The sequence below is a fragment of the Parus major genome, chromosome 18 (genome assembly GCF_001522545.3).
Source record: "Parus major isolate Abel chromosome 18, Parus_major1.1, whole genome shotgun sequence".
Taxonomy (NCBI): domain Eukaryota; kingdom Metazoa; phylum Chordata; class Aves; order Passeriformes; family Paridae; genus Parus; species Parus major.
The window spans coordinates 953,218-977,658 of record NC_031786.1 but is presented as its reverse complement, the minus strand read 5'-3'; the positions used below and the strand labels follow the sequence as shown (position 1 = coordinate 977,658).

Here is a 24,441-nt window from a genome sequence, read left to right as displayed (position 1 = left end):
TGCACCCCACTGCATCCCACTGCACCCCACTGCACCCCACTGCATCCCACTGCATCCCACTGCATCCCACCACACCCCATTGAACCCCCCTGCATCCGGCATCCCCCCTCTTCCTCTGTGAAAGCCAGGGCTGTGTGTGAGGCTGGGGCAGGTGCCCCTGGGGCTGTGACCTGTCTGCTGCCAGCAGCCCCCTCCCGCCGGGCTGGGGGTGAGGGTGGGGGACCCCGACCACGGTCGGGAGGGTGGAGGGGCTGCGAGTGGTGCCGCAGCTCAGGGGGACGCACCGAGCTGGCCGCTCTCAGCCTGACCCCTGCGGTGAGGAAGGCAGGGGAGGGGTGGCTCCAGTGCCAGGGGACCTCGCTCCGGCTGGGAGAGTGGGAGGCAGAGCCTGGGAATGGAGGGCGGGATGCGCCCGATTTCTCCTGAGAGTCCTGGGGTACTTGAGGCTGCACTCAGCCAGCCCTGTGCCCCACTGTCCCCCGTGTCCTGGTGTCCCTTGTGTCCTGGTGCTCCCTGCGCTCCAGCAGCTGCTGCTGCAGGTGCATCTGACCTGGTTCTGGGGTAATTTGGCATCTGAGATGACGCCACACTTCCATCACCGCTGCTGTGGGTGCAGGGAGGGAAGGTGCCAGTGGGTCTTGGCAGTGGTGCTGCCCCTGTCCAGTCCGGGCTGCTCGTGGCTCCCGGCTCTCCGGTTGTGCATGCGGGGAAACCGAGGCAGGACCAGCTGGACCTCACTGGCCTGTTGTCTTCTTCGGGAACCTCCAGTTCCCGAGCTGAGGGGCAGCTCAGCTGACGGTCCCCTCGGACGGGTTCCCGTCCCCGTGCTCTGCTCCCCGTCGCCGTTCAAAGGCTCTTTTCAGTGAGTCATTTTCTCTTTTGCTGTCCCACTATCCAGGGAAAATGGTGACGTTGGCGGTACAAAGTGTGTTCACCATGGAAACCAGCTGGAAGGGGGGGCACGCCGCCCCCCGCTCCTCCCAGGTTCGGCTTTGCATCCCGAGCCTCAGAAGATGGCTCTGGAGCTCCTTCCCTGCTCCCTGGCATGGCTGGGCTGTGCCGAGGCCCATGGGACCACTCGCTGCCATGCCGGGAGCCAGGGTACCCTGTGCCCCCGGAGCAGGGGCGCTGCCGGTGCCCACCGGGGCAGCAGAAGCTTCCCCAGCCCCCGGTGCCCTTCAGGTGCCGGTCTCAAGGACACACGGGAGCCGCGTGGAGCTCCGGAGCTGGGCAGCGTGGGCAGGGCACGGGGGCAGGGACGCTCCACGCTCCGTGTGCTGGAGCCGCGTGTGCGCCACGAGCATCCCCAGGAGCTCGGCCCCGCCTTGGTGACCCAGGGAGGGCCAGCGGCACCGGCGGGGTCTGTGCCAGGCCCGCGGCCGCTGTCCCAGCCGGGCACCGCGGGCTGGAGGGGTCTCTGGTGACCAGCTCCGCTGGCAGTGCCACGACCTTCCGGCTGCTCCCACCACAAGGGCGCCGGTTGTTTGGGCAGGCTCCGGGCAGAATAGTAATGTGGCAGCTGCAGCTGGCAGCGGGGCCTGCTGGGGATGGGCACCTCCGCTGCCACCATGGCCACCGTGTGCCCTGCCGCCCCACGGGACGCTGCACAGCTGGAGTGGGGTGGCAGGTGCCGGGATTTGGGGTGTGCTGGTGCCCAGAGGATGCGGTACCCAGCCAGTGCAGCCGCGTCCCTTCCCCATGCCCCGGGCTCCTCCCAGTGTGGAGCTCATGGGATCAAATTCCTGCTCTTCCAGCTCCCGCGGGTGTCCCACCAACCTTGGGATGTCACCGTGCTGTGGCTAAACCCCCTGGGGGGTAAATCCGGGGGCTGGGGCTCAGCTGGGTGGGGGTGCCTGGAACCCTCGAGTTGGTACAGCCCCTCTCCATGGGGTGTCATTGCCCCCCTGCATCCATGGGGACAATGCACCCCCATGCAGGTCCTGCCTGGGCTCTGGGGAGTCCCCCCTGAGCTCCCCACTGAAGGGGACACACAGGCACTGGGACCCCGCTCCCACTGTCTGCTCCCTGCCGAAGCCCTCAGGAGCTCTGATGTGCCCCCACATCCCATGAGCCCCACCAAGGGGACCCCCTGGCACTACCCCTCCCTGGTGCCCCCAGCCCTGACCACATCGTGTCCCCACAGACGGCACCCCCCTTAGCGAGCTCTCCTGGTCCTCCTCGCTGGCTGTTGTGGCCGTTTCCTTCTCGGGGCTCTTCACCTTCATCTTCCTCATGTTGGCCTGTCTGTGCTGCAAGAAGGGGGACATTGGCTTCAAGGTGAGCTGAGGGGGGGTCCCCACGCCAGGGCAGGGGGCTCTTCCCAGGGACCCAGTGAGGGACAGAGGTGCCTGGGGGTCCCTGGTACAGAATTCTCTGCCCCAGCGCCAGGGCTGGATGTGTCCTGGCTCAGGATAGCAGTGCTTGGAGTTCAGCCCCTCACTGCCTGCAGGGGCTCGGAACACTGGGGGTTGTATCCTGGATCCCAGCTCCACAGAGCGTGGATCTGTGGGATTCAGGATCCTTGGGGTCGTATCCTGACCCATCCCTGCTCCCGGTTCCGTGCGGGGCCAGGCCACTCCACGGTTAAGGGCCCGGTCCGCACCCTCACACCCCCGAGGGTGGGAGGCACCCTGACCTCACAGGCACAGAATGTGCCGAGAAAACGCTTTTTCCCTAATTGCTGAGATTTTTGTGGAGGCTTGTGGCGGCCGCGGCGGGAGGGGGTCAGGCTGGAGGGGACACGCCGGGTGTTGTGTAACCTCCCACAGCGCCGGAGCACCTCGCCGTGCCGGGGGGGGGGACAGTGACCCCCCGGTGCCCCCGCACTGCGTATTTAGGGGCGAGCGCCCGGCGGGACGCGGCGCATGGCCCGCGGTGGGACATGGCACACGGGGCAGTGCCGGGGGTGTCGGCAGCGCCATGAGGCACAGCCTGGCACGGAGAGATGTTCACCATCACCTACCTGCTCGCCCGGGCGGCTTTTGGGAGCCGGGGGCTGGCGGGGTGGCGCAGACAGGTAATGGGATGGGGGCTGGGGAGGATGCGCCTTCCCCGTGTGCGGGCAGGGTTGGGTGGCATTTCAGGACAGGGAGGGTGGCATTTCTGGGCCCCCACGAGCCTGTCGGGGCAGAGGGGTGTTGGGGCACCACCAGCAGCGGGGAGCCCACGGGGTCGGTTGTCCCTGCTCGGTGTGTGACCCCCCCGCACCCTGAACCAGGAGTTTGAGAACGCCGAGGGTGACGATTACGTGACAGAGCTGTCGGCGCAGGGCTCGCCTGCCCCCCAGCATGGCCCCGAGGTTTATGTCCTGCCCCTCACCAAGGTGTCCCTGCCCATGGCCAAGCAGCCGGGGCGCTCAGGTAAGCCAGGGCGGCGGCAGGACCCCTGCATGCCGCGGTTGGGGGATCTCTCTTCGCTGGGCACGGGGTGATGCTGGGTCTCTCCTGCTGTGGAGGGACAGCTCCAGCGGAGCCCTGGCAAGGGACAGGCAGCCGAGGTCCCTGGAGAGCGCTGCAGGGTCCCCCTGGGCGAGGGTCCCTTGTCCCCCATCTCCAGGCACTTGCGTGTCCCAGCCCAGGGGAGCAGCGCCGGGATGGGACAGGACACGGCCATCCTGAGCGGTGACATCCACGAGTCCCATGTAAACAAGCCCACGAGTGGGAGAGGAATGTGGGGGGCGCCTGGTTGTGCCCCCTCCCAGCCCGTGTCACTCCCTGCCCAAAGAATGGCCACGGTGGGGGGGTCAGAGGGGACCAACAATGGCCCCATTGCTGCCTGCCCTTGGCACGGGCTCCCGAGGGGCCGGACTGTGCCGGGGGGGCCGGGAAGGGGCTAAATGCCAGCGCTGTGCCGGGCTCGGCTCTGCACACCCTGCGGAGGAGAAGGGGCAGGGAGCCAGCCCTGCTGCCATCCCGCTTGGAGACACTGATACCCCTCACATCCCCCTGATCGTGGGAGGATGCCTGGAGAAGATGCCTGGGATGCAGGATTCCTGGGGATGGATGCTCCGGAGCATCCTGGGGGGGCAGGGGGCCTGGCACCGGATGGCACGGTGAGAACAGCAGGGCTCGGCTGGGAGCGGTGGGGAGCACGGGCAGGCGGACAGGGGGATGTGCGGACAGGGGGATGTGCGGACAGGGGGATGTGCGGACAGGGGGATGTGAGGGCAGGGGGACACCCGGGCAGGGGGACACCCGGGCAGCTGGATGGGCTCTGTTACAGTGCAGCTCCTCAAGTCGGCGGACCTGGGGCGGCAGAGCCTGCTCTACCTGAAGGAGATCGGGCACGGCTGGTTCGGCAAGGTGAGCCCAGGGATCCCCGGACCCCCCAGCCCGGTGGGACGCGGGGCCCCGGCTGTGCCAGGGCGGTTTGAGGTGTGCATGGAGGGACGAGCCTGTCCTTGCCCCAGGTGTTCCTGGGGGAGGTGAACTCGGGCATCAGCAGCACCCAGGTGGTGGTGAAGGAGCTGAAGGCCAGTGCCAGCGTGCAGGACCAGATGCAGTTCCTGGAGGAAGCGCAGCCCTACAGGTACCTCTGGGGCCACCCCACAGAGCCGGGAGCGGGATGCTGTGGCACGGGGGCAGATCCACTCCGTGCCACCTCCAGCTGCCGGGCAGAGCCGTGGTGCCCCTTGCAGGTGCCGGCTGAGCTCGGGGGCACCACAGATCCGTGCCTACATGGTGGCAGGACCGGGGCTGTGCAGAGCCACTGCCCGTGGCGTGGGGCAGCAGTGAGGTCATGGGCAGAGCTGGCCTGGGGGGGGCACGGGGCCGCTCCTGCCCCAGCACAGCTGAACAAATGTCCCTTTGTGACACATCCCGGGCGCTGGGACGTGCTGGTACCCGCTCCCCGCAGCCCCTGTGGCAGCCCCGGTGCAGGCAGCACGATGGCTCCTGGGGGCTGGTGCCATCCCCCCGGCACGGGAAGGGCGATGCTTCCCGGGGGGGTCACACCGAGCCTCCCACCGCAGTCCCGGCACAGGCGGGGCAGTGGTGCACAAACCCCCCCTTTGCTGTGCCCCACACAGAGCCCTCCAGCACACCAACCTGCTGCAGTGCCTGGCCCAGTGCGCCGAGGTCACCCCGTACCTGCTGGTGATGGAGTTCTGCCCGCTGGTGAGTCCTGTGCCCTGCTCCCCGCGCTGCCCCCGCGGCTGCTGGGCACGGAGGGTGACAGTGGCACTGCCCGCAGGGTGACCTGAAGGGGTACCTGCGGAGCTGCCGGGGGGCCGAGGCCATGACCCCGGACCTGCTGACCCTGCAGAGGATGGCGTGCGAGGTGGCCTGCGGCGTCCTGCACCTGCACAGGAACAACTACATCCACAGGTAGGCTGGCCCGGCCTTCTGCGGGGAGCTGGGGGCAGTAATGCGGGGTCTGGATGGGGGGGTTCCCAAGGTGCCACTGCTCCTGCCCCACCGCTGCTCCTCCTGCCCAACAATATCCTGGTGCTGAGTGAGTTGCAGACGGAGACTCCAGCATCAGTGATTTTGTTGAGGAGGGGGCGCGCTGCCATCGGGGGCCACCGGAGTGTCCCCGGCCGAGCCCGGCTCTGCAGGTGGGTCCCCACGAGGGTGCTCAAGCTGTTGGAGGGGACATGGGGCCCCCAGCTGTGCTGGAGAGGGACTCCCTAAGGGCAGCCCGGCCTCGGTGGTCCCTGCTGCAGGAGGGGTCTCGGTGCGTGACCCGGCTGCATGACCCGGCCAGTGCCGGAGCTGCATCCCGGGAGCCCGGCCCCGTGCCAGGGCTGACACTGCCCGGGAACACCCGCCTTCTGCTTGGCTCGGCGTGTGACGGATGGACGGACGGACAGCGGCGCAGCTGGGGCGGCGCGGGCATTCCTGCTGTGCACTGAGAGCCGCGTTATCGGCACGCCCGGAGCCGGGCGGGGACCGGCCCCGCCGCCTCACGGCAGCCCCAGCCGGGTCCCCGGTGGGTGCCCCCCGAGCTCTCGGTGCCGCTGACAGCTCTCCGGCTTTGCTTGGCAGCGACCTGGCCCTGCGGAACTGCCTCCTCACCGCCGACCTCACCGTGAAGATCGGGGACTACGGGCTCTCGCACTGCAAGTACAAAGTAAGGCTGGTTGGAGGGAGGAGGGGGCTGGGGGCTGCGCGCTGGGGTCCCGCGGTACCCCCACGTACCCCCACCCCGGCACAGACCCGACTGAGCCTTCCCCCCGCCCTCACGCACACAATCCCCCCCTCCCCAGCGGTGTCGGGGCACCCCTGCGTTTGTTGGGGTGTGGGGGAGGTTCAGACCACCCTGGGGAACCCTTAGTGCCAGCCGGTGTGCCCCCCTGAGCATGAAGGAGGGTTTCCCCCCACCCCGAGCGCCCTGGCACCCACCCAATGGCCTGGGCTGGTCCAGACGTGCCCCTCTGCCAGGCGCAGGTCCCTGCAGGCAGCACAGCCTGCGGCTGCCCACCCGTCCATTTGTCTCCCCGTCCTGCTCCAGTTTGCCCACGGCTCCTGCAGAGCTGGGACTGCAGAACGGGGGGTCTGGAGGGGCTCGGGTGGGGAGAGAACGAGGGGAGGCGACAAGGGACAGCAGGTGCCAGGAGCAGAGTAGGACAGGCTGGGGGCAGATGTGGGGGAAGAAGGGGCGGTGGTGGAGGGTGGGGAGGCAGCGGTGCAGCTCCCTGACGCCATGGATTGACGTTCTCTTCTCGTACTGACCCTGCACACTTGGCAGGATGACTATTTCGTGACGGCCGACCAGCTGTGGGTTCCGCTGCGCTGGATCGCGCCCGAGCTCATCGATGAGGTGCACGGCAACCTGCTCGTGGTGGACCAGACCAAGGCCAGCAACGTCTGGTGAGCGGCTCTGGGGGGCACAGGGGGGCTGCGGCCTCACGGGACGCGTGGGGGGTGGTTTGGGGGCGGTTTTGGGGATCTCCCCGCACCCCCAGCATGGTGCCATGCCCGCAGGTCGCTGGGCGTCACCATCTGGGAGCTGTTTGAGCTGGGCAGCCAGCCCTACGACCACTACTCCGACCGCCAAGTGCTGGCCTACGCCATCAAGGAGCAGCAGCTGAAGCTGCCCAAGCCCCAGCTGAAGCTGTCGCTGTCGGAGCGCTGGTGAGGAGCCCGAGCTGTCCCCTCCCCTGTCCCCCGGCACGGGCGGGGGCCGGGCTGACGCTGGCCGCTCCCCACGGCAGGTACGAGGTGATGCAGTTCTGCTGGCTGCAGCCCGAGCAGCGCCCCACGGCCGAGGAGGTGCACCTGCTGCTGTCCTACCTGTGCGCCAAGGGGGCCACGGAGGCCGAGGAGGACTTCGAGAAGCGCTGGAATTCCATGAAGCCCAACGGCAGCGCCAGCGGCAGCCACCACGGCCCCGAGCTCTCGTCCTTCCCGCTGCTGGAGCAGTTCTCGGCCGACGGGTTCCCCTCAGACGGGGACGACATCCTCACCGTCATGGAGACCAGCCACGGCCTCAACTTCGAGTACAAGTGGGAGCACACCAAGACCGAGCACTTCCAGGCGCCCCTGGGCTCCCTGAGCCCCAGCAGCGCCGCCCGCTACCACGACCTCTATTACCCGGCCACGACGGCGGGGCTCAGCCTGGGGGTGTCCCCGTCCTGCTACGAGTGCAAGGCCTCCGGCTGCCCCGGGGTGCCGGCGCCTGGCGTGGTGCCCATCCTGGGCGCCCACAGCCCCTCTCTGGGCAGCGAGTACTACATCCGCATCGAGGGTCCCGGCGAGGGCAGCGCCGAGCTGGATTATGCCATGTGCAGCTACAGCCCGGTGGGCGAGCGGGGCGCCCCGCGGCCCCCGGCCTGCTGGAGAGCCCAGGGCGGCCGCGGCGGCGGCACCTACGACTCGGACGGCAGCCCCACGGTGTCCCTGAGCATGGAGCCGCTGCTGGGCCACGCTCCCGCGGCCGAGGGCTCCTGGGAGTGTGCCGAGTACTACCCCTACCCCTGCCCCGGGCAGGAGCCCAGGGGCTACGGGCCGTCCCCCAGCCAGGGGGCCGAGGGGTACCTGCTGGAGGAGGAGCCCCCCCAGCCGGGCAGCCAGGACTGGCCCGTCCCCGCCTTCCAGCCCGGCGTCTTTGGCGACCCGCTGGGCGTCTCGCCGTCGGGGAACTGCGCCTACAGCCCCCCGGGGTACGGGGGCGCAGCGGGGCCGAGCGGGGCCCCGCCGGACTGCGTGGCGCTGGAGCTGGGCGAGGACAGCCCCCCCAGCGCCCCCCACCCGCCCGCTGCCAGCCCCCCGCCTCAGCGCCAGCCCTGGGCCTCCAACAGCTCCTCCAACAACAACATCGGCAGCGGCAGCCCCCGCGAGCCCCCGGCCGGCGACAGCTGGTGCTACCGCCGCATGATCACCTTCCGCGGGCTCATGGCCAAGCCGCTGGGCACGGTGCCCCGCGGGCAGCCCCAGCTCGGGGGGTCCCCGCCGGGCCACGACTTCCTCCGCCCGCGGCAGGATCAGCCCCCCGCCATGGCCGGCGGCTCCTCCTCCCCGTGCCGCTCGCCCTCCCCGCGGCGGCAGGCCTGGCACGGCCGTGACTCATCACCCTGCGGCCCCGCGCAGCCCGGCACGCTGGCGGAGAGCCCCGCCGCGCCCCGGGGCCCCGCCGCGGCCCCGCCACCTGCGCCGGGGGCCCCGCGCGATGCCCACCCCGAGGAGAGCTCGGCCGGGGAAAGCCCTGCCCGCAGCCCGCTGCCCCCCGCCGCCGCGGGGCCGGGGGAGGCCGCTCCCCCCGGGGCTGGCACGGCCGCCCCGAGCCCCGGCCCCCCCGGCGAGCCCGGCGCGGACGGAGCCCAGCCCGTACCGGAGCCCGCCGAGGCCCCCGCCGAGGCCGCGGCCGAGAGCGGCGCCTGTGCCGCCGCCGCCGCCGATCGGACTCCGGACAAGACCTTCTCCAGCAGCAGCTTCCCCAGCGCGGACGAGGGCAGCGACGAGGACACGGCCGAGCTGACCTCCGGCGTCTTCACCGACTTCTCCGGGGAATACACGGAGCGGGCGGAGGCGGCCCCCGCGCTCAGGTCCCTGCAGAAGCAGGTGGGGACGCCGGACTCGCTGGAGTCGCTGGACATCCCCTCCACGGGCAGCTCCTGCGAGGTGCTCAGCCCCGGAGCCTTCGCGCCCGCCGGCCAAGCCCGGGCCCTCGACAGCGGCTACGACACCGAGAACAACGAGTCCCCCGAGTTCGTCCTTAAGGAGCCCCACGAGCCCCGGGAGCCCGAGGCCTTCGGCCAGCTGGGGAAGCCGCCCCCGGGACTGCCGGGGGGCGAGGGCGAGGCTGCGGCCCCTGAAACGCGGCTGCCCAGTGGCCCGGGGGCCGAGCCGCCCGGGCTGGCCGAGAAGAGCCCCTACCGTGACTCTGCCTACTTCTCCGACTGCGACGCCGAGGCCGAGCGCGGCCACAAGGACGAGGGGGACAGCGATGGGTCCCGCACCCCGGAGGCAGAGGAGGGTCCCCGCTGCCCTGCGCAGGACATAGGGCGAGGAGAGGACCCGCTGCACCCGCCGGGGGCTCCCGGCAGCCCCCCGGCAGCGCCTGGAGCGGCGGTGGCGGTGCCCGCACCGGCGGCGGCGGCTTTGGAGGGGATCTGGGTGGGGACGGAGGCCGGGAGCTCACGGGAGCGGGCACCTGGCACCGAGCAGAGCCCCGCTGGCACGGGGCTGGTGCCGGGCATCCCCCCGCGCCCTGACACGGACACCTGTCCCCCGGGCTCCGTGACCCCCAAGACTTTCCTCTTGACCCCGGTGCCGGTGAGCCCTGGGGAACCATCAGCTGTTGGAGGCACCTGCGTGCCCCAGGGCGCCCCTGGACTTGGGGGAGCCACCGTGGGGGACAAACTGACTGTGACCCCCGCGCTTGGGGAGCTGGGGCTGCCCCTGGAGGGGACTGGGGCGGGCGATGCGCCGGGGGGTCCCAGCACGCTGCTACCTGGGGGCGAATCGCGGCCGGGGCTCTCCCCGCCCCCGGCCGCCCCCGAGCGCCGAGAGGAGCCGGAGGAGGAGGAGGAGGACACGGAAGACAGCGACGAGTCGGATGAGGAGCTGCGCTGCTACAACATCCAGGAGCAGAGCGAGGAGAGCGAGGAGGAGCCGGCGGCCGTGCCCATCGTGGTGGCCGAGAGCCAGAGCGGCCGGAACCTGCGCAGCCTCCTCAAGATGCCCAGCCTGCTGTCCGAGTCCTTCTGCGAGGACCTGGAGCGCAAGAAAAAGGCCGTCTCCTTCTACGACGATGTGACCATCTACCTCTTCGACCAGGTGCGTGCCTTGGGGACCAGAGCCGGGAGCTGGGCACGGCTCCACAGCATTTTGGTGATGGGAACCATCTCCAGCCGAGCCCGCAGTGAGGTTCCTTCCTGCTGTTTCCCCATCCCCAGGAAAGCCCCACTCGGGAGCTGGCTGAGCAGAGCTTCCCAGAGCCCACCCTGCCTTCGGGGCAGCCCCCCTCGCCTTCGGGGCAGCCGCCTGCCAGTGGCAGCCCCCCCAGCCCCACGGACAGGCTCGGGGCCTCCGACGACTCTTCGGACGGCAACGCCTCGGAAGAGAGTGAGAGACCAGGAGCTCGTGGGGCTGGTGATTGTGGGGTGGGGGGGAGGCAGCTATAGGGTCATGGGGACAGCGGTTGTGGGGTGGGGGGGAGGCAGCTATAGGGTCATGGGGACAGTGGGGAGGCGGTGCTGGGGTCGGAGGTTATGGTGGAACTGTCACAGTTGGCTCAGCCCCTTCACTTTGTATCCCAGGCGGTGGCTTCGAGTGGGACGATGACTTCCCTCTGATGCCAGTGAAGCCGTCCCTGGTGGCCTCGCTGCCGGGGACACCGGCAGAGCCCCCCGCGGCCGTGCCCGCCCTGGTGCCGGCGCAGAAACAGGTGCTGCCCATCCAGTTCTCCCGGTTCACGGTCTCTCCTGCCCCGGTGTCCCGGTTCTCCATCACCCACGTCTCCGACTCGGACATGGACTCCATAGGAGGTGAGTCCCCCTCGGGCTGCTGCTCTGTGGGTACCCAGTGCCGTGAGCCGTGGGATCCCGTGGGGACGGTCACCCCTGTGTCAGGCCGGGGGTCCCGCGGGGGGCCGGGACCCTCTCACGGCTGTCTCTGCCCCTTGCAGGCAGCAGCGAGGACGGTGACCGGGAGTGAGCCCGGCGGGACGCAGCCGGCATTGCCCCGGCACCGGGGCGGCGCAGGACGGCGGGGCCGGCGCGGGGGCCGCCCGTGGGCTCCCACACCCCGCTGGGCAGTTTTTAGGCAGATTTTATCGGAAGGAACTCGTTTGCTGCTTGGAGTGGGAGCGGGGCCGGCGCGGCCCCCGCGGGGCCAGGCGGTGGGTGACGGTGACGGCCGTGCGTGTGCGGGTGGCTGTGAGCGTGCGTGTAAAATACACACTTATATATATATATATACATATATATATATAAATTATAGCGTTTCAAGGGTAGTGCCCTGACCTTGCTAACATTTGCGGAGTGTCCTCCCCAGTGACGTTCCCCCTTGGCTTCTTGCCCACATGTGCTCCCCGAGGCGGTTTGTCCCCACACCCTTCTCCCCCGGGCTGTCCCCTCCCTGTGCCGTGTGCTCAGTCTTGCACCTTGTGGCAGCTTGGCTGTCCCACCGTGTCCCACAGTGTCCCACAGCTGCCCCATGGCTGCCCCAGAGACGCTCCACGACATTCCTGACCGAGGGCCCACTGGCTGCTGCCACTCTGGATGTCACTCCCTGTGCCAGGGGTGCCACCGGCTACCCAGAGTGGTCCCCATGGCTTTGGAGCTCCCCTCCCTTGGTTTGCAGGGATCAGTCCCAGCTGGGGACCCTGAGGACTGCTGGGACCCTTGTCCATTGGAGTGGGGAGCAACACTGGCTGGTTGTGGGGGAAATATCCCCCACCGGGAGCTGCCAACCTGACTATTTTTGTATTTAAACAAAAATTAAAATACCCCAACCCCACCCCAAAACCAAAACTTGCTGTTGACTGAACCCACATTGATGCGATTTTAAGTTATTGCTGCCAAAGAGACTTATTGGGGAGCGGGGGGAGGGGGGGCGCGCTCGTGGTTCTTTGTTCCGTTTTGGGTTTTTTTTTTGTTTGTTTCTTTCTTTGTTTTGTTTTGTTTTTTTTTAATTCATTCGAGGCTTAGGATAATTGTGCAATTCCAGCTTCCGGAAGGAAATAGAAGTAAGCGGAGCTGAGCGAAACCTTGAATTCAGGGCTGGTTCCTTTTGGGGTCTATAGACCAAACCCTGAGGTGAGAAATGTCCCCCCTGAGCCCCTGCCCCTGTCCTGGCTCCTGTGTAGGGGGACGAGGGACACTGCACAGACAGCAGCCACGTGGCATGGGGCTGGTGCCACAGGATTATCCCACCCTGGGCTGGGCTCAGCAGGACCCTGGGATGAGCCCGTGCCCACCCCAGCCTGGCACTGCCATGGTCCCAGCCCGGGGCTGGCAGGGGTGTCCCCAGCCTCACCCCCCTCTCCCTCCTCCCCTGGCCAGCCCTGGGGCTGTGTCCCAGCTGGAGCACCCTCGGTGCTCAGGAGGCTGCTGTGGGGGCCAGGGGCTGTCCCCCAGCCCAGGTCACAGCCACGGCCCTGGGGGACCCCAACTTCAGCCCCAGGGTGGCCGTGCCACCCCCCCATACCCCCACTGCTGATTCCTCCTCCCTGCTAAGCAATTAGTGCTTAGTTAGTGTTTTATTTAAGCCCCCCATCTGGCCTGTAACCCCCCCCAACCCAATTCTCCCAAATTTTTCCTCACCCTTTACAACAGGGGGGCCACCCCCGGCACTGCCCTGGGCTGCAGCACCCAGGGGTGCTGCCCATGCAGGACTGCGATGCTCCCAGGACTCCCTTCCCGCACCCCCCACCCTCCCACCCCCAATCCCCCTTCCCTGCACCCCCCAGCACCACCCCACACCCCGGGTTTGGTCTATGGTGCCGCAGGTCCCGGCTCCGGAGGGCGGACGAGGACAGAGCTGTGGCTTGGGTAACTTTTTTAATAGAAAGGCTCTTCTTACATGGTCTATTTTCTCAATACGGGTCATAATTGCTGTATTTTTTATCAGTGCTGATTTCCATACAGCTCCCAGCATGTGTGTCAAATCTCATCAGGCCAATAATAAAGTTTTTAAAATATCTTAAGCCGTTTCCTGCCCCGATCATTGCCCAGCAGCCAGGATGGAGCCAGCTCGGGAGGGCCCCGGCCACGCTCCAGGGCCAGGCAGGAGCCTCTGGCCAGGGAAAACGCTGCAGGAGGGAGGGCTGGGGGAGGTTGAATTGCTCAAAAATTATGTTTTCTCATAAAAAATTATTTCAGGTTACGTCTTCCAGGTGCCACCGAGCCAGGAGGTGCCGCGAAGCCCCCGGGGCTGGCTGGAGCCAGGGTGGCAGCTTGGGGGGCACGGGGGTGGAAGAGGACACCGCAGTGGCCGAGGGGACCCCAGGCCTGTCCCCACCCCGGGCTGAGACCACCAACCCTCTCCCACCCCCTGCCCCACCCTTTTCCCTCGCCCCTGCCCCGTCTGGCCCCCACCCATCTGCTCCAGCCCTGGGAGAGGAGCAGGAGGCACGGGAGAGGAAGAGGAGGCACATCACGGAGCAGGGAAGCCTCGTGCAGAGCTGGAGCCTGGGCAGCCACAGGAGAAGCTGTTTTCCTGCAGTGGAGCTGGGAAAGCCATCAGAGGGGACACAGGAGAGATGAGGCACCACATCCAGCTGGACCGAGCCCCCTGGGCTGGGGACACTCTGAGCCCAGCCAAGCACCCCCTGCCCGGGCTGTGGGACCGGGACACGCTGCACCAGGGCTCAGAAAGTGCAAAAGGAGAAATACAACAGAAAAAGCAAAAACTCTGTTTGGGTTCAACTGCTCAGCCATGGGAGACACTGTTCCCACCTGGAAACACTCTTCTCCCAGTTTTTGGAGCAAGGATGTGACCCTGGTCACTCAGGAGCTGCGGGAAGGGCTGTGGGAGCCGCCTCGCTCGTGGGCACCCCCAGCAATAAGCTTAGCAAGTGTGCATATATATATTTGTATATATTTATCTCTATCTATCTCTCTCTCATGCAGCCCTAGGAACAGAGGAAGAGCAAGCAGCCAAGCAAGAGGTCCGGATGGGAGCTCCTGTCTGCTGGGAGCAGGAGCACCCCAAGGCTCACTCACACACTGCCCTCGCCTCCACAAGTGGTTTTTTCCTAGCTTATATTTTACAGCAGTACCGTAATTCCTACAGTATCCTGAGCCCTGGCGCAGCAGGAGCTCTGGGAGCGGAGCTGACCCCGTCCCAGCAGGGGCTGCAGTGCTGGCACCACTGCCCTGTCCCAGCCTGGAGCCTGGGGTGGGCTCCTGGGGTCTGCTGGGAGCCTGGGAGCTGCCTGTGCCCCCCACCTTGCAGGGGTGTCCTGCCTGGCCTGGGGTCCCTCCCGTGTGGGCAGGGAGAGCAGGGGGACAGGGTCCTCTCTGCCATTGCTGCCCCACTGGAGCTCTGGGAGCCCACGGGGAGTTATCCTCCAGCTGAGCCCGTTTCTCCACCCACAGCAAGCTGCTGCTGGGCCTGGGAGACCCCCTGGCCCTGGGCCGGGCTGCTCTGGCTCCGGGAAGTGCCACCTTAGCGCAGGCAGGGGACAGGTGACATGGCAGCACCGTGACCCTCTGCCACCGAGGGAGTCTAGAGAAGAGAGATCTAGGGCACTAGCTTGAGCCTTTGGCTTTCAAAGCAGCAAGATTAATTAATAAATTCCGCCTAAAAATGGAGTCCTGGGGAGCTGGACATGCAGTGGCGAGGATGAGGATGAGGAGGATGAGGAGGATGAGGAGTGGCGAGTGCCACGCGGGCGCCGGCGCTCCCGGATCAGCTGATGAGCGGAGCAGAGCGGTCGTTCGTCACCGTTGGCTTCAGCTGGACGTTGGCAAAGGGGTTCCTGTGGAGGAAGAGGAAGAGGGAGGAAGAGTTAACAGGGGGTGGAGGCCTGGACAGGACAGGGCACCGGCACGGCGAGAGGCAACTGGCGAGACCCCGGGACCAGCAGCGCTTGGGGAGGGGTTAAAGTGGAAAAGCTCTGCCTTGCGGAGCCCCCGGCCGAGCTGCCCCCGCTCCTTGAGCTGCCCCCGCTCCTCAGCTGCTCTCCCAGCTAAGCCGTGGTGGGTCAGAGATGAGCCGAGCGCTGCTGCAGGGGGATTTGTCCTACCTCGCTCTCCAGCCCACGGCTGGGGCTGGCACCGGGGGCCGGGGCTGATGGAGCTGCTCCAGCCTCCTCCGAGGCTGGGCTCAAACCGTTCCCACAGATGGGAGCACTGTGGGATCAGCCAGCCCTGGAGCAGGGGGCTGTGGCTTCACCTCCTGGCCAGGGACAGAGCTGGCAGCTCCCTGCAGAGCCCTTGTGCTGCCTCTGGAGAAGTTAATATCCAAGAGGAAGAGTGTGGGAGACTAAGGACACCTGGGCGAGCTTGTCAGAGCCCAGACAGGCTGACCTTGGGTTTCACCTACCTGGGGTGTCCCCAGCACCCTCCTGCTGCCACCATCACTTGGCCAGGACAGGGTGCAAGGACTGCCTTGGTATGGGGAGCATCCTTACCCCTTCTCCAGGAGGTGCCCTCTGTCCTCTCCCAGCAGGAGTTAATTCCTGGGGGGTGTGGGCAGCTCTGGGGGTCCCTCTGGCTGCCTGGGGAGTCCCCAAGCACCCCCTGTCCTCCCTGCAGCCCCTCTGCCTCGTGTGCCCACCGCCCCCAGCCCTCCCCAGGGAGCCACACAATTCTCCTGTCCCAGTGGAGGCGATGGCCACAGCCCCCCATGCCACTGGGCCCCTGAGCAGTCACCCCCGTGGGGCACAGCCCTGCTACCCTGACGTGGGTTCAGGTAAAGTGCCCTGGGTTACCATCTGCACCTGGACCGAGCAGCTTTGGGATGTCCCCAGAAGCTTTGGGATGTCCCCAGAAGCTTTGGGATGTCCCCAGCCATCTCCCAGAGCAGAAGGAAGCTGCTGGGAGCTGCACCCTTCTGGGACAGGCACTCACTGTCAGCCCCAGGCCCCCTCTCTGCCATCCCTCACCTCTCCACGTTCGCTTTTTCTTTCCTTAAAAGAGAAATTACTTTTGCTTAAAAATAGGGTAATTAATTTCACACCTAATTAATGCAGATGCTTAGATCACTTTCCCTCCCAGGATGCCAAAATAGATTCTCAGGACTGGAGGGAGAGGAAAAGTTGCTTTGATGAGTCACCCGGGGCTCATTTAACTATTTCTGTACTGGCAGAGAAGAGCCACTGGGCTGGAGCCTGCAGCTGCAGGGAAAGCAGCTCATGGATCAAAGAGAAACAGGGAAGGGGCTCTCCAGGCTCTGCAGTGCCAGCGAGGAGGGTCTCGACTCCTGGGGGGAGACTCCTGCATCCCGTCCCCGGGGCCAGGACGAGGAGGCTCCTGGGACGAGCCTACAACAAAAAAAAGCTGCTCAAAAAACTTGCGGTTAGTGCGGCCGTGTCCCGGCCCCTGGAGAGGGCTGGGGACAGCGGCGGACGCCGGACACCTGCGACCAAAGAGCTGGTTAAGGGCAGCGGGGGAAGCGCAGGAGCAGCTCAGCATCCCGGGAAGCGCAGCCGCGGCAGCGGGGCGAGCAGCAGAGGCAGCCCGGGAGCCCCGGAGCTCCGGCCAGCGGGACGGGGACAAGCGGTGACAGGGAGGGGACAGTGGGAAGCAGAGCGGTGGCACCGTCCCCGCGCAGCCCCGCGGCGTCACCCGCTGCCAGCGCACCCAGAGCGTCACTTACTAACTACGGGCAGGGGCACCTCAAAACCTGGCCACTTCAACATCGGGGCTGCAAGGGAAACAGAAGGCAGGTTGGAGGACACCGGGACGCTTGATGGGAACAGAAGGTCGTGGTTAAGGAGAGCTTTAAGGCCGCGAGGCGGTGGCCACCCGGCCCGAGAGCCCGCTGGCCACCCCGCACGCAGCGCCGGCGGGCAGAGGAAACAGGAGGAAGAAAGAAGAAAAAGGAGGAAAAGTCGTGTTTATTGAGTCTCTGGTGCTGCGAGGAGGGGAAGGAAGGGCACGGCCAGCCGGGAGCTGTGGGAGAGCAGCGGCGGGGGCTGCGGAAGGGAGGGGGCGGCTTCCTTCCCCCCGTGCCGGCCATCGCCGCTTTCCCAGCGCCGGGAAAGCGCAGCCGAGCCCCGGCGTGCGGCAGCAGCAGCAGCAGCATCACCTCCGCGATGCTCGGGGACACGGACGGGAGCCGGCCCTAAAGCAGCTGTCGCTGCTCCCGCTCAGCGAAGCTGTTTAGAGCCGAGCAGCGTCCGCAGGGACGGAGCAGGAACAAAAACACGGGCTGGGAATGCGCGGTGGGCGATGCGGGCGGTGAGGGCAGCACGCAGGCACGGCAGCCGAAAAAGACACCGAGGCCCAGCTCAATGCAATAAATAAAACTTTTATTCAAACAATAACTCAGTACAGGGCACAATTCTCTCTGGCTCTTAAAAAAAGGTTTTTCAGCACTTTACAATCTCCACACAGGCTTTGCTAGGCTGGGTTTGTGGTTTGTTGTTTGTTTTTGTTTTTGTTTTTTTTTTTCCCTCTACATTCAGTCATTCATCGTGAAATATCCTGGGTTAAAAATCCTTAGCAAAATTCGGACATCGATGCAGGAGGGGCTCAGAACAGTGCGCCCGTAGGCGAGGAAATAACCCAAAAACTGGTCCGGGGTTGGGGGGCGGTCGGGGGTCTATTGCCAGCAATGTCCCAGTAAACAGGCAATGTCAGAGGTCTTAAAAATCACATCAGAAAAAAGCGTGAACAGCTTTGCAGTGGAGACGGCCACGGGCACTGGGAGGGCTACGGCCGGGCTAGTGCGGGAGCGGGACCCCCGTGCGGGGTGGGAGCCCCCCGGGCACTGCCGAGCCCCCCGCGGGGGCTGCCTCGCCCAAGCCTGGTTTGGGGATGCGAGCAGTCCTCGGAGCCCCAGCCCTAACGTGAGGTAACAATACCTTGCTACAAAAAATATATATATATATATATTTATAAAACAACCAGGAGTAACCCTTCCGGGGGGGTTCCCGCGGCCGGCGGGACCCCAGCCCAGAAGAGCAGCCCTTTCCCCGGGGCGGGAGCTCTGTGCCATCCGCTTCTCCCAAAGCCACCGCGGTGGGATGGAAGCGGATCGGGCCGAGGGGGAGGCGCGGGGACGCTGCTCCCCCTGCGGGAACGGCATCCCGGGCGCGGGCATCCCGGATGCTCGGTAACAGTACGGACACCAGAGGCCATGCATATGTGATCCAGTCTGGGAGTTTGGTCCAGGCTCGTGCGGGGCGGCCGGCGCGGCCCCTGGGGGGGACAGTGCATCGCTAACATCACACGGGAGGACAAACACCGGGTCCCACTAAGTGACAACTGCACCTGGGCTGTGAGCACAGACCTGGCGGCAGTTTCTGCTCCAAAAAGGCTTCAGAAACAAGGGCACTGTGAACACCAGGGAGGGGTGAGAAGCACCATGGTTTCCTTGAAGATCACAAGAGTTTCAAATCCAAAAGAAGTAGAGAAAGAGAAACGAAAGGGAAGGAAAAAAAAAGGGGGGGGGGAAAGAAGCAGAAAGCTCTTCCAAGCAGCAAGGGGCCGCTGCGAGCCCAGGTGTCCTCACACCGTTGATACCAAACTGCCACTGCCGCTGCGGAACAAAGCACAGAGATGCCAGAGTGGCCGCGGGGCAGCACCGAGCCGGGAGCCAGCTCCCCTCAGGGCACCGCGGCACCCACCACGGACCGGGGCCGAGCTCTGCCCAGCCACGGGCTCGGGCTTAGCCCCAAGAGCGACACGGGGCAGCTCCGAGCAGAGGGGATGGAGGAGGTGCCGGAGCGGGGGCTCTCCGTGGCTTCACCGCCCCGCCGTGAGCCCGGGGGAGTGCGGGAGACGCGACTCTGGAGGAGCACGAGGTTGGGGACACCAGGCTGGCCCCGGGACCTGCCCCCCCTGGGTCCCCCCACTCTCACAGATGAGACCTGGCCCCATCCCAGGCACTGCCGGGGAGCCCACGCAGGGACCCCTGTGGGGACACAGCCCCACGGCTTCACCCACAGCCAACACCAACAGCTCGCAGGGAACACGACAGGAAGGTGACATCTTACCTGCTGACCGACCTCGTCCCGTAGTCATCCAGACCCTGTGGAGAGGAGGGGAGGAAGCACAGTGAGGGACGTGTGGGCTGTGCCTGCTCAGGCGCCACCGGAGGGTCACACCAACAAACCAAAGTGCATCAGGACCCAGGGCCAAGCGCTGATGCATTTGGAGAGGACAGGGAGGTATGGAGATGATTGGAGTGGGATTCAGACAGCAGGGAGTGAAGCTGCACCACTCTCTGTAGAATTTATCTGGGCAGACACTGCTGGGAGAGCCCCTCTGCTCTGCCCAGCCCCTCCGAGGAACAGAGCTCTGGCTGCTGCTGAGATGCTGAGACTGTTGGGAAGGGACTGCACGACTGAGAGACACCAGTGAAATGTTCTGTGGAAAGAGGGGTTGCCTGTATTCACTCCCACCAGAAACCCACAGGGTTTTGGACCATTTTCTCCTTTAGCCGGTGCTGAGCAGGCTTTGAGGGAGGCACCGAGGGGCAGAGGGGCACCAGGCCCGGAGAACATCCCTCAGGACATCCGTGAAGGACATCCCTCCCTGAGCAAGGGCCTGCCCTGGGATACAACTGGAGCAGCTCTGCTCTCCATGACAAACACGGGAGCACTCCAGGAAAGAGAGGGAGTCTGTGGCCATGCCAGCGGCCAGAGACCCACATTCCCACCTCCCCAGGAATGCTCCCAGCCACAAAATACCAACCCCAGCAGCAAATCCTGCTGGAAAACCCCAGTAAAACAGCAAGAAGTGGGGTGTGCTTCCACCCCAGTCCCTGCTGAGAGGATCAGATCCCAGCTGATGTGCCTGTCAAAGGCTCGGTGCTGACTGCCCTTCTCTCTCCCTCCTCATCCTCTCCCCATCTGCCAGCACGTGATGCCAGCCTGGCTCGTCCCACCGGGCTCATTCTGGTGGGAGAGTTCCACTACAGCAGTAGCTCCTGGATTAGGCTGATCCCATCTGCTCCTGCATCCTCCCTGGCTGGCTATCCCAGAAACCCTGGGCTTGCTTTGGACACTCTGGAATCCTGTCCAGGTCTGCCCCAGTGTCCCCACGGGACTGTCACCGGCTTGAATTGGCCAGAGAAAACACTTCCAGCTGCCTGTGAGCAGCCTGTTTCTGGTGGGAGCCTCCCATGGAGTCAGCAAGTGTTGTCCTTTGGGGGTTTACGGGGCCGTTTTGTGCCACTGCCCCCCGTGCCTTGCCCGTTCCTCCCCATCCATCATCTCCCTGCTCCACCCCACGAGAGGTGCTCGGCAGGAGCGGGGTCCAGGCAAGGCACGTGGATCACCAGGCACAAAACAGCCAAATTTCCATAAATCCCAAGGGAAACATTGCAAGCGTCGGACTTACAGCTGTCGACCTAGTGTAAGGCTTGTAGTGAGCGGAGGGTGCTTGGCAGAGGCCACTGGAATAGTCTTTAATTGCACACCCATAGGGCATTAGGTAGTCCTAAAACAACGAACAGAGGTTGGAGAGCCGCCCTCGGCACCCCCACGCACCCGGGAACATCCCGGCGGGACGGGGAGCCACAGACCCCGACTGCACCCAGGGGTCTGCTCCAGCATCCCCCGTTCCTCCAGTGTCCCCCCGGAGCGGGAGAATCCCGTGGGAGGAGCTCACCTGGGAGAAGGCGGGCACGGCCACGCTGTACGGCCGCTGCTTGAAGGTGTTGCCGCCCTGTGCCGGGAAGGCCTGGGAGGCCATGCCGTAGTCCGGCGGCGGGATGGAGATGTCATCCTTGTCCAGGAGGTTGCCAGTGCTGCTGCTCTTCCCTTGCTGCAGGCTGGGGGCCCAGAGCAGAGGCATCAGCTCCATGCAGAGACCCCCCATCCACTCGTGGCCAAAAGCCAGAGAGAACCACCACCGCCACCACCCCCTGCTGTCATTCCTAACAAGAATTCCCTAATTGTTATTCCTAACCAGAATTCCCTAATTCCCATCCCAAGGACGCCCCAGACGATGCTCGTACCTGGTGTGGACCCGCTCGCTGCCATCATTGTCAAGGACCCGTGTGTAGGAGAAAGGAAACCAGCCCCTCCTGAAAGGCAAAGGCGAGGATGAAGCCAAAGCCAGGTTTGTCCGGGGAGGATCCAGACCAGGCTGCTCCCGAGGACACCCAGCACACTCACATTTTGGTTTTCTCGCTCTCTCCGTAGTGCCAGCCGTCCCGGGCCTCGGGCACCAGCAGAGTGATGAGGTCCCCCTCCTTGAAGCTCAGGAGGGTGCTGTTATCCCCAGCAGCGTGCGAGAAAATCGCCTGCACCCTCGTCCGGCCGTTCCTCTCGAGCCCGGCAGCCATGGAGCTGGAGCGGGGCAGTGTCTTGTTTTCAGCTGGGGGAACAGAGACCAGTGGGTTCCCCAAATCCTTGATGCCAAGGCCATCCCCATGCACAGGACAGGCCCCCACCCCTCCTTGTTTCAGTCTGGGTCACACTAAAACCTTCAGCGTGACTCACACCTTCCCCCTCAACCAGCAGCACCAGACTCTCAGCATCACCCACCAGCCACGGCGAGGGCAGCAGGTTCCCTGCACCAAATTCCAAAAGATTTCCTCCTGGAAATCCTGTGAAACCCCAGGGCAGAGCCCAGCTCCAGCATTTCTTAACATCGGTGTCAAGAGGCACGAGCAGCATTGACACCGAGGGGATGCTGTTGGTCACTGTCCCCCCAGCAGCAGCACCTTGGTGACCATCCCCACCCCTGGTGACCATCCCCACCCCTGGTGACCATCCCCACCCCTGGTGACCATCCCCACCCCTGGTGACCATCCCCACCCCTGGTGACCATCCCCACCCCTGGTGACCATCCCCACCCCTGGTGACCATCCCCACCCCTGGTGACCATCCCCACCCCTGGTGACCATCCCCACCCCTGGTGACCATCCCCACCCCCAGGAGCTCTCCTGTGGGCAGAGCCGGCTCCAGGCCCCGGCAGCAGCGGGGCCGGGGTCTCACCTGAGGCGTAGCTGTTTTTCGGTGGCACGTTTTTGCGAACTGGGAGTGTATTGGAGTAAGAGTCACTCAGCTGCTTCTGAGGCTGGGGAGGAGATAAAGATTTGGGCTGTGCTGGCTTCATCTCAGACCAGTGGTTGTACCCGTCGCTGTCAGAGCCCGACACTCCGTTCATCACCGGCATGGCCTCCTGTGCTGACATGCGCTACGAGAGAGGAGGGGAGGGGGACACGGGGGTGGCTCCATTAGGACATCCCCCTGCAGCTCCAGGGACATCCCCCTGCAGCTCCAGGGACATCCCCCTGCAGCTCCCCAGTGGGGCACAGCTCCGGGGAGAGAGCCAAAGTGGAGCCTTGTCCTGCTGGGTTGAGTTCCCACCTACTCTGGGGGCAGCAGTGGGGTCACCTCTATGGCATTTGCTGCTCTGAGCTCCCCTGCACCTGCCAATTCCCTGCTGAGCTCTATGCTCAGCTCCTGCCCCCACACTGGGGGGGACACCCTGTTCTGATGGGTCCTCCATCCCACGGGTCACTCCAGGCCTTTCTCCCTCAGTTACTGGGGTACCTGGGTTCAGTCCCACAGCTCGGGGCCCAGCCTGGACAGGCAGCTCCAGCTCGTGGGGTCCCCAAAGAGCAGCTGGGAGCCCCTGCTCTGCCAGAGCTCAGTGATCTGCTGGGATGGGCTGGGACAGGCTGCCCGTCCCCAGGCCGGGCTCCTTCCCACACGCCAGGATGGCACAGCACGGAGCTGCCCATCGCTGCCAGTCCATCCAAGGGCAACTTGCCGAGGACAGCGGTGACACCGGCCTGGGCTCGTCCCTCCGGCTTTGCTCAGAAGGGCAGGACAGCTTCCACCACAGAGATACTTACTCCTACAAAAGGTGCCAGCTCCGGGGGGACAGGGAGAGGTTTGGCACCAGGGATGGGGTCAGAGATGATGAGGTTGGACTTGGATGTGGACAGAGGGCTGGGCATAATGGTGCCATTGCTGCTGGCAGCCATCTGCTGCATCAGCTGTATGGCGCGGTCCGGGATCTTGTTGGGATCCGAGCAGGATTGCTGCCACAGCGGCAGCTTCTGTGTCAGCATCTCCTTCCCCTGCAAGAGCAAAATGAGGTGTGAGGGCACAGGGTCTGTCCCCACTCCCTGGGCAGCACCACAGGGATCCAGGGCTGAGCTGGGACTGATCAATGGCTCTGTGCATGGCACAGGCAAGATAACACACAGGGACACCCTGCTTCCAGGCCCTGATGGCAGCAGAGCCAGGAAGATATCATGAAAAATGGGAATGAGGGAAGGAAAAGGTAATCCATCTCCCCAGTTTATTCTGAGATAGCCTGTGTGCAGCATCTCCAGGCTGTAGGGAGCTGGGCAGGGAGCTGGGCCCCACGTGGAGCAGAGAAATAAAACCAGCCCGAAAGCTTGGCCGTGCTCCAGGCTGTCCCCACATCCCCGGGGATGAGCTGCTTCCCTTGGGTGCTCAGCCCCAACAGCCTCCAGGCCCCTGTGCTGCATCCCAGCCCCACTGCTCCCTGCCTGCAGGACTGGCAGCCACCTGCTGCCATGCTCCAAGGGGGAAATAGATGGAGCCAGACTTGTCCCTATTCACCCAGAATGTGGGAGCATCCCGTTGTGTGACTCAGAGGGGGAAGGTGTCCCAACCCCCTTGAGGTCACTCCAGTACAGCCAAGGGTGACCTGATGTCTCTGCTCTGCCTCATCTGGAGACAAAATGTGGTTCTGCATATGAAAATCCCTCAAAATCCAGTTCCAAACTCCCTGCATATTCCCCAGCCAGTGGCTCCAGCCTCACGATCCCGTGGAGCATCCCGCAGGAGCCACGGGCAGCAGCAGGATGGAGTTTTTAGCAGGACACCCACCACGCCCTGGATAAGCCACCTGCAAAGTCCCTCCTGCAGAATCACCCTGTGTGTGCTGCTGCAGGCAGGTTTTGCTTTGTTCCCGCTGACCGCCAGCCCTGGGGGTGTTTTTCCCCTCCTGCACTACGCTCGCCAAGCCAAGCGTGGATCCGTGGATGTGCCAGGACAGAGCTGACTAATCCCAACTCCCTCTCCTGCTCCAGCGCCAAGCGTGGCGGTGACAGATGGCTGCTGTGAGCCACGGAGGGCGGCGGTGGGGAACAACCAGAACGGGAGCTGCGGGAGCAGCACCAGCGCTCCCAGCCCGCGTCTGGATGGATCCCGCTCCAGACTCACACAGGTGCTGCCGCTTCCCAGGCGGGCAGGGGAGCTCCAGCCCCGCTCCAGGAGATGTGGGCAGCCGTGGGCAGGAGGGATGTGGAGTTGTCATGGGCAAGAGGGATTTGGAGCAGCTGCTCCTGCTGGGGCACCTTCCCTGGAGTCACCTGCTGGTCCATCACCCCCTCCCTCGGTCCCCAAAGCTGCAGCGGCTGCAGCAGCTGTGGCTTTTGGGATATCAGGCTG

At 65.2% G+C, this 24,441-nt stretch overlaps 2 protein-coding genes across 12 annotated transcripts in view; one reads left to right on the top strand and one right to left on the bottom strand.

Moving 5' to 3' along the window:
• AATK (apoptosis associated tyrosine kinase) overlaps nt 1-13,089 on the top strand; it is a 21,056-nt gene extending 7,967 nt beyond the window's left edge. The window contains exons 2-14 of one of the 2 annotated variants that reach the window (XM_015645790.1): nt 2,144-2,277; nt 3,218-3,359; nt 4,222-4,301; nt 4,409-4,527; nt 5,027-5,114; nt 5,191-5,324; nt 5,985-6,069; nt 6,688-6,809; nt 6,924-7,073; nt 7,154-10,217; nt 10,337-10,505; nt 10,700-10,927; nt 11,068-13,089. In XM_015645790.1, the coding sequence (XP_015501276.1) occupies nt 2,144-2,277; nt 3,218-3,359; nt 4,222-4,301; nt 4,409-4,527; nt 5,027-5,114; nt 5,191-5,324; nt 5,985-6,069; nt 6,688-6,809; nt 6,924-7,073; nt 7,154-10,217; nt 10,337-10,505; nt 10,700-10,927; nt 11,068-11,096 (4,544 nt within the window). In that variant the 3' untranslated portion in view covers nt 11,097-13,089. Of the gene's footprint in view, nt 1-2,143; nt 2,278-3,217; nt 3,360-4,221; nt 4,302-4,408; nt 4,528-5,026; nt 5,115-5,190; nt 5,325-5,984; nt 6,070-6,669; nt 6,810-6,923; nt 7,074-7,153; nt 10,218-10,336; nt 10,506-10,699; nt 10,928-11,067 lie in introns of both variants that reach the window. The other variant, XM_015645789.1, reaches the window with a different exon arrangement.
• Nucleotides 12,927-24,441, bottom strand: part of BAIAP2 (BAR/IMD domain containing adaptor protein 2) — a 38,940-nt gene continuing 27,425 nt past the window's right edge. Inside the window, exons 8-16 of one of the 10 annotated variants that reach the window (XM_033518646.1) lie at nt 22,869-23,096; nt 22,003-22,204; nt 21,178-21,379; nt 21,018-21,086; nt 20,669-20,831; nt 20,399-20,497; nt 19,051-19,085; nt 16,707-16,754; nt 12,927-14,865 (exon numbers count right to left, since the gene is read on the bottom strand). In XM_033518646.1, the coding sequence (XP_033374537.1) occupies nt 16,727-16,754; nt 19,051-19,085; nt 20,399-20,497; nt 20,669-20,831; nt 21,018-21,086; nt 21,178-21,379; nt 22,003-22,204; nt 22,869-23,096 (1,026 nt within the window). In that variant the 3' untranslated portion in view covers nt 12,927-14,865; nt 16,707-16,726. Of the gene's footprint in view, nt 14,866-16,706; nt 16,755-17,340; nt 20,498-20,668; nt 20,832-21,017; nt 21,087-21,177; nt 21,380-22,002; nt 22,205-22,868; nt 23,097-24,441 lie in introns of those variants that run through there. The other 9 variants (XM_033518644.1, XM_015645794.3, XM_033518647.1 and 6 more) reach the window with 9 other exon arrangements.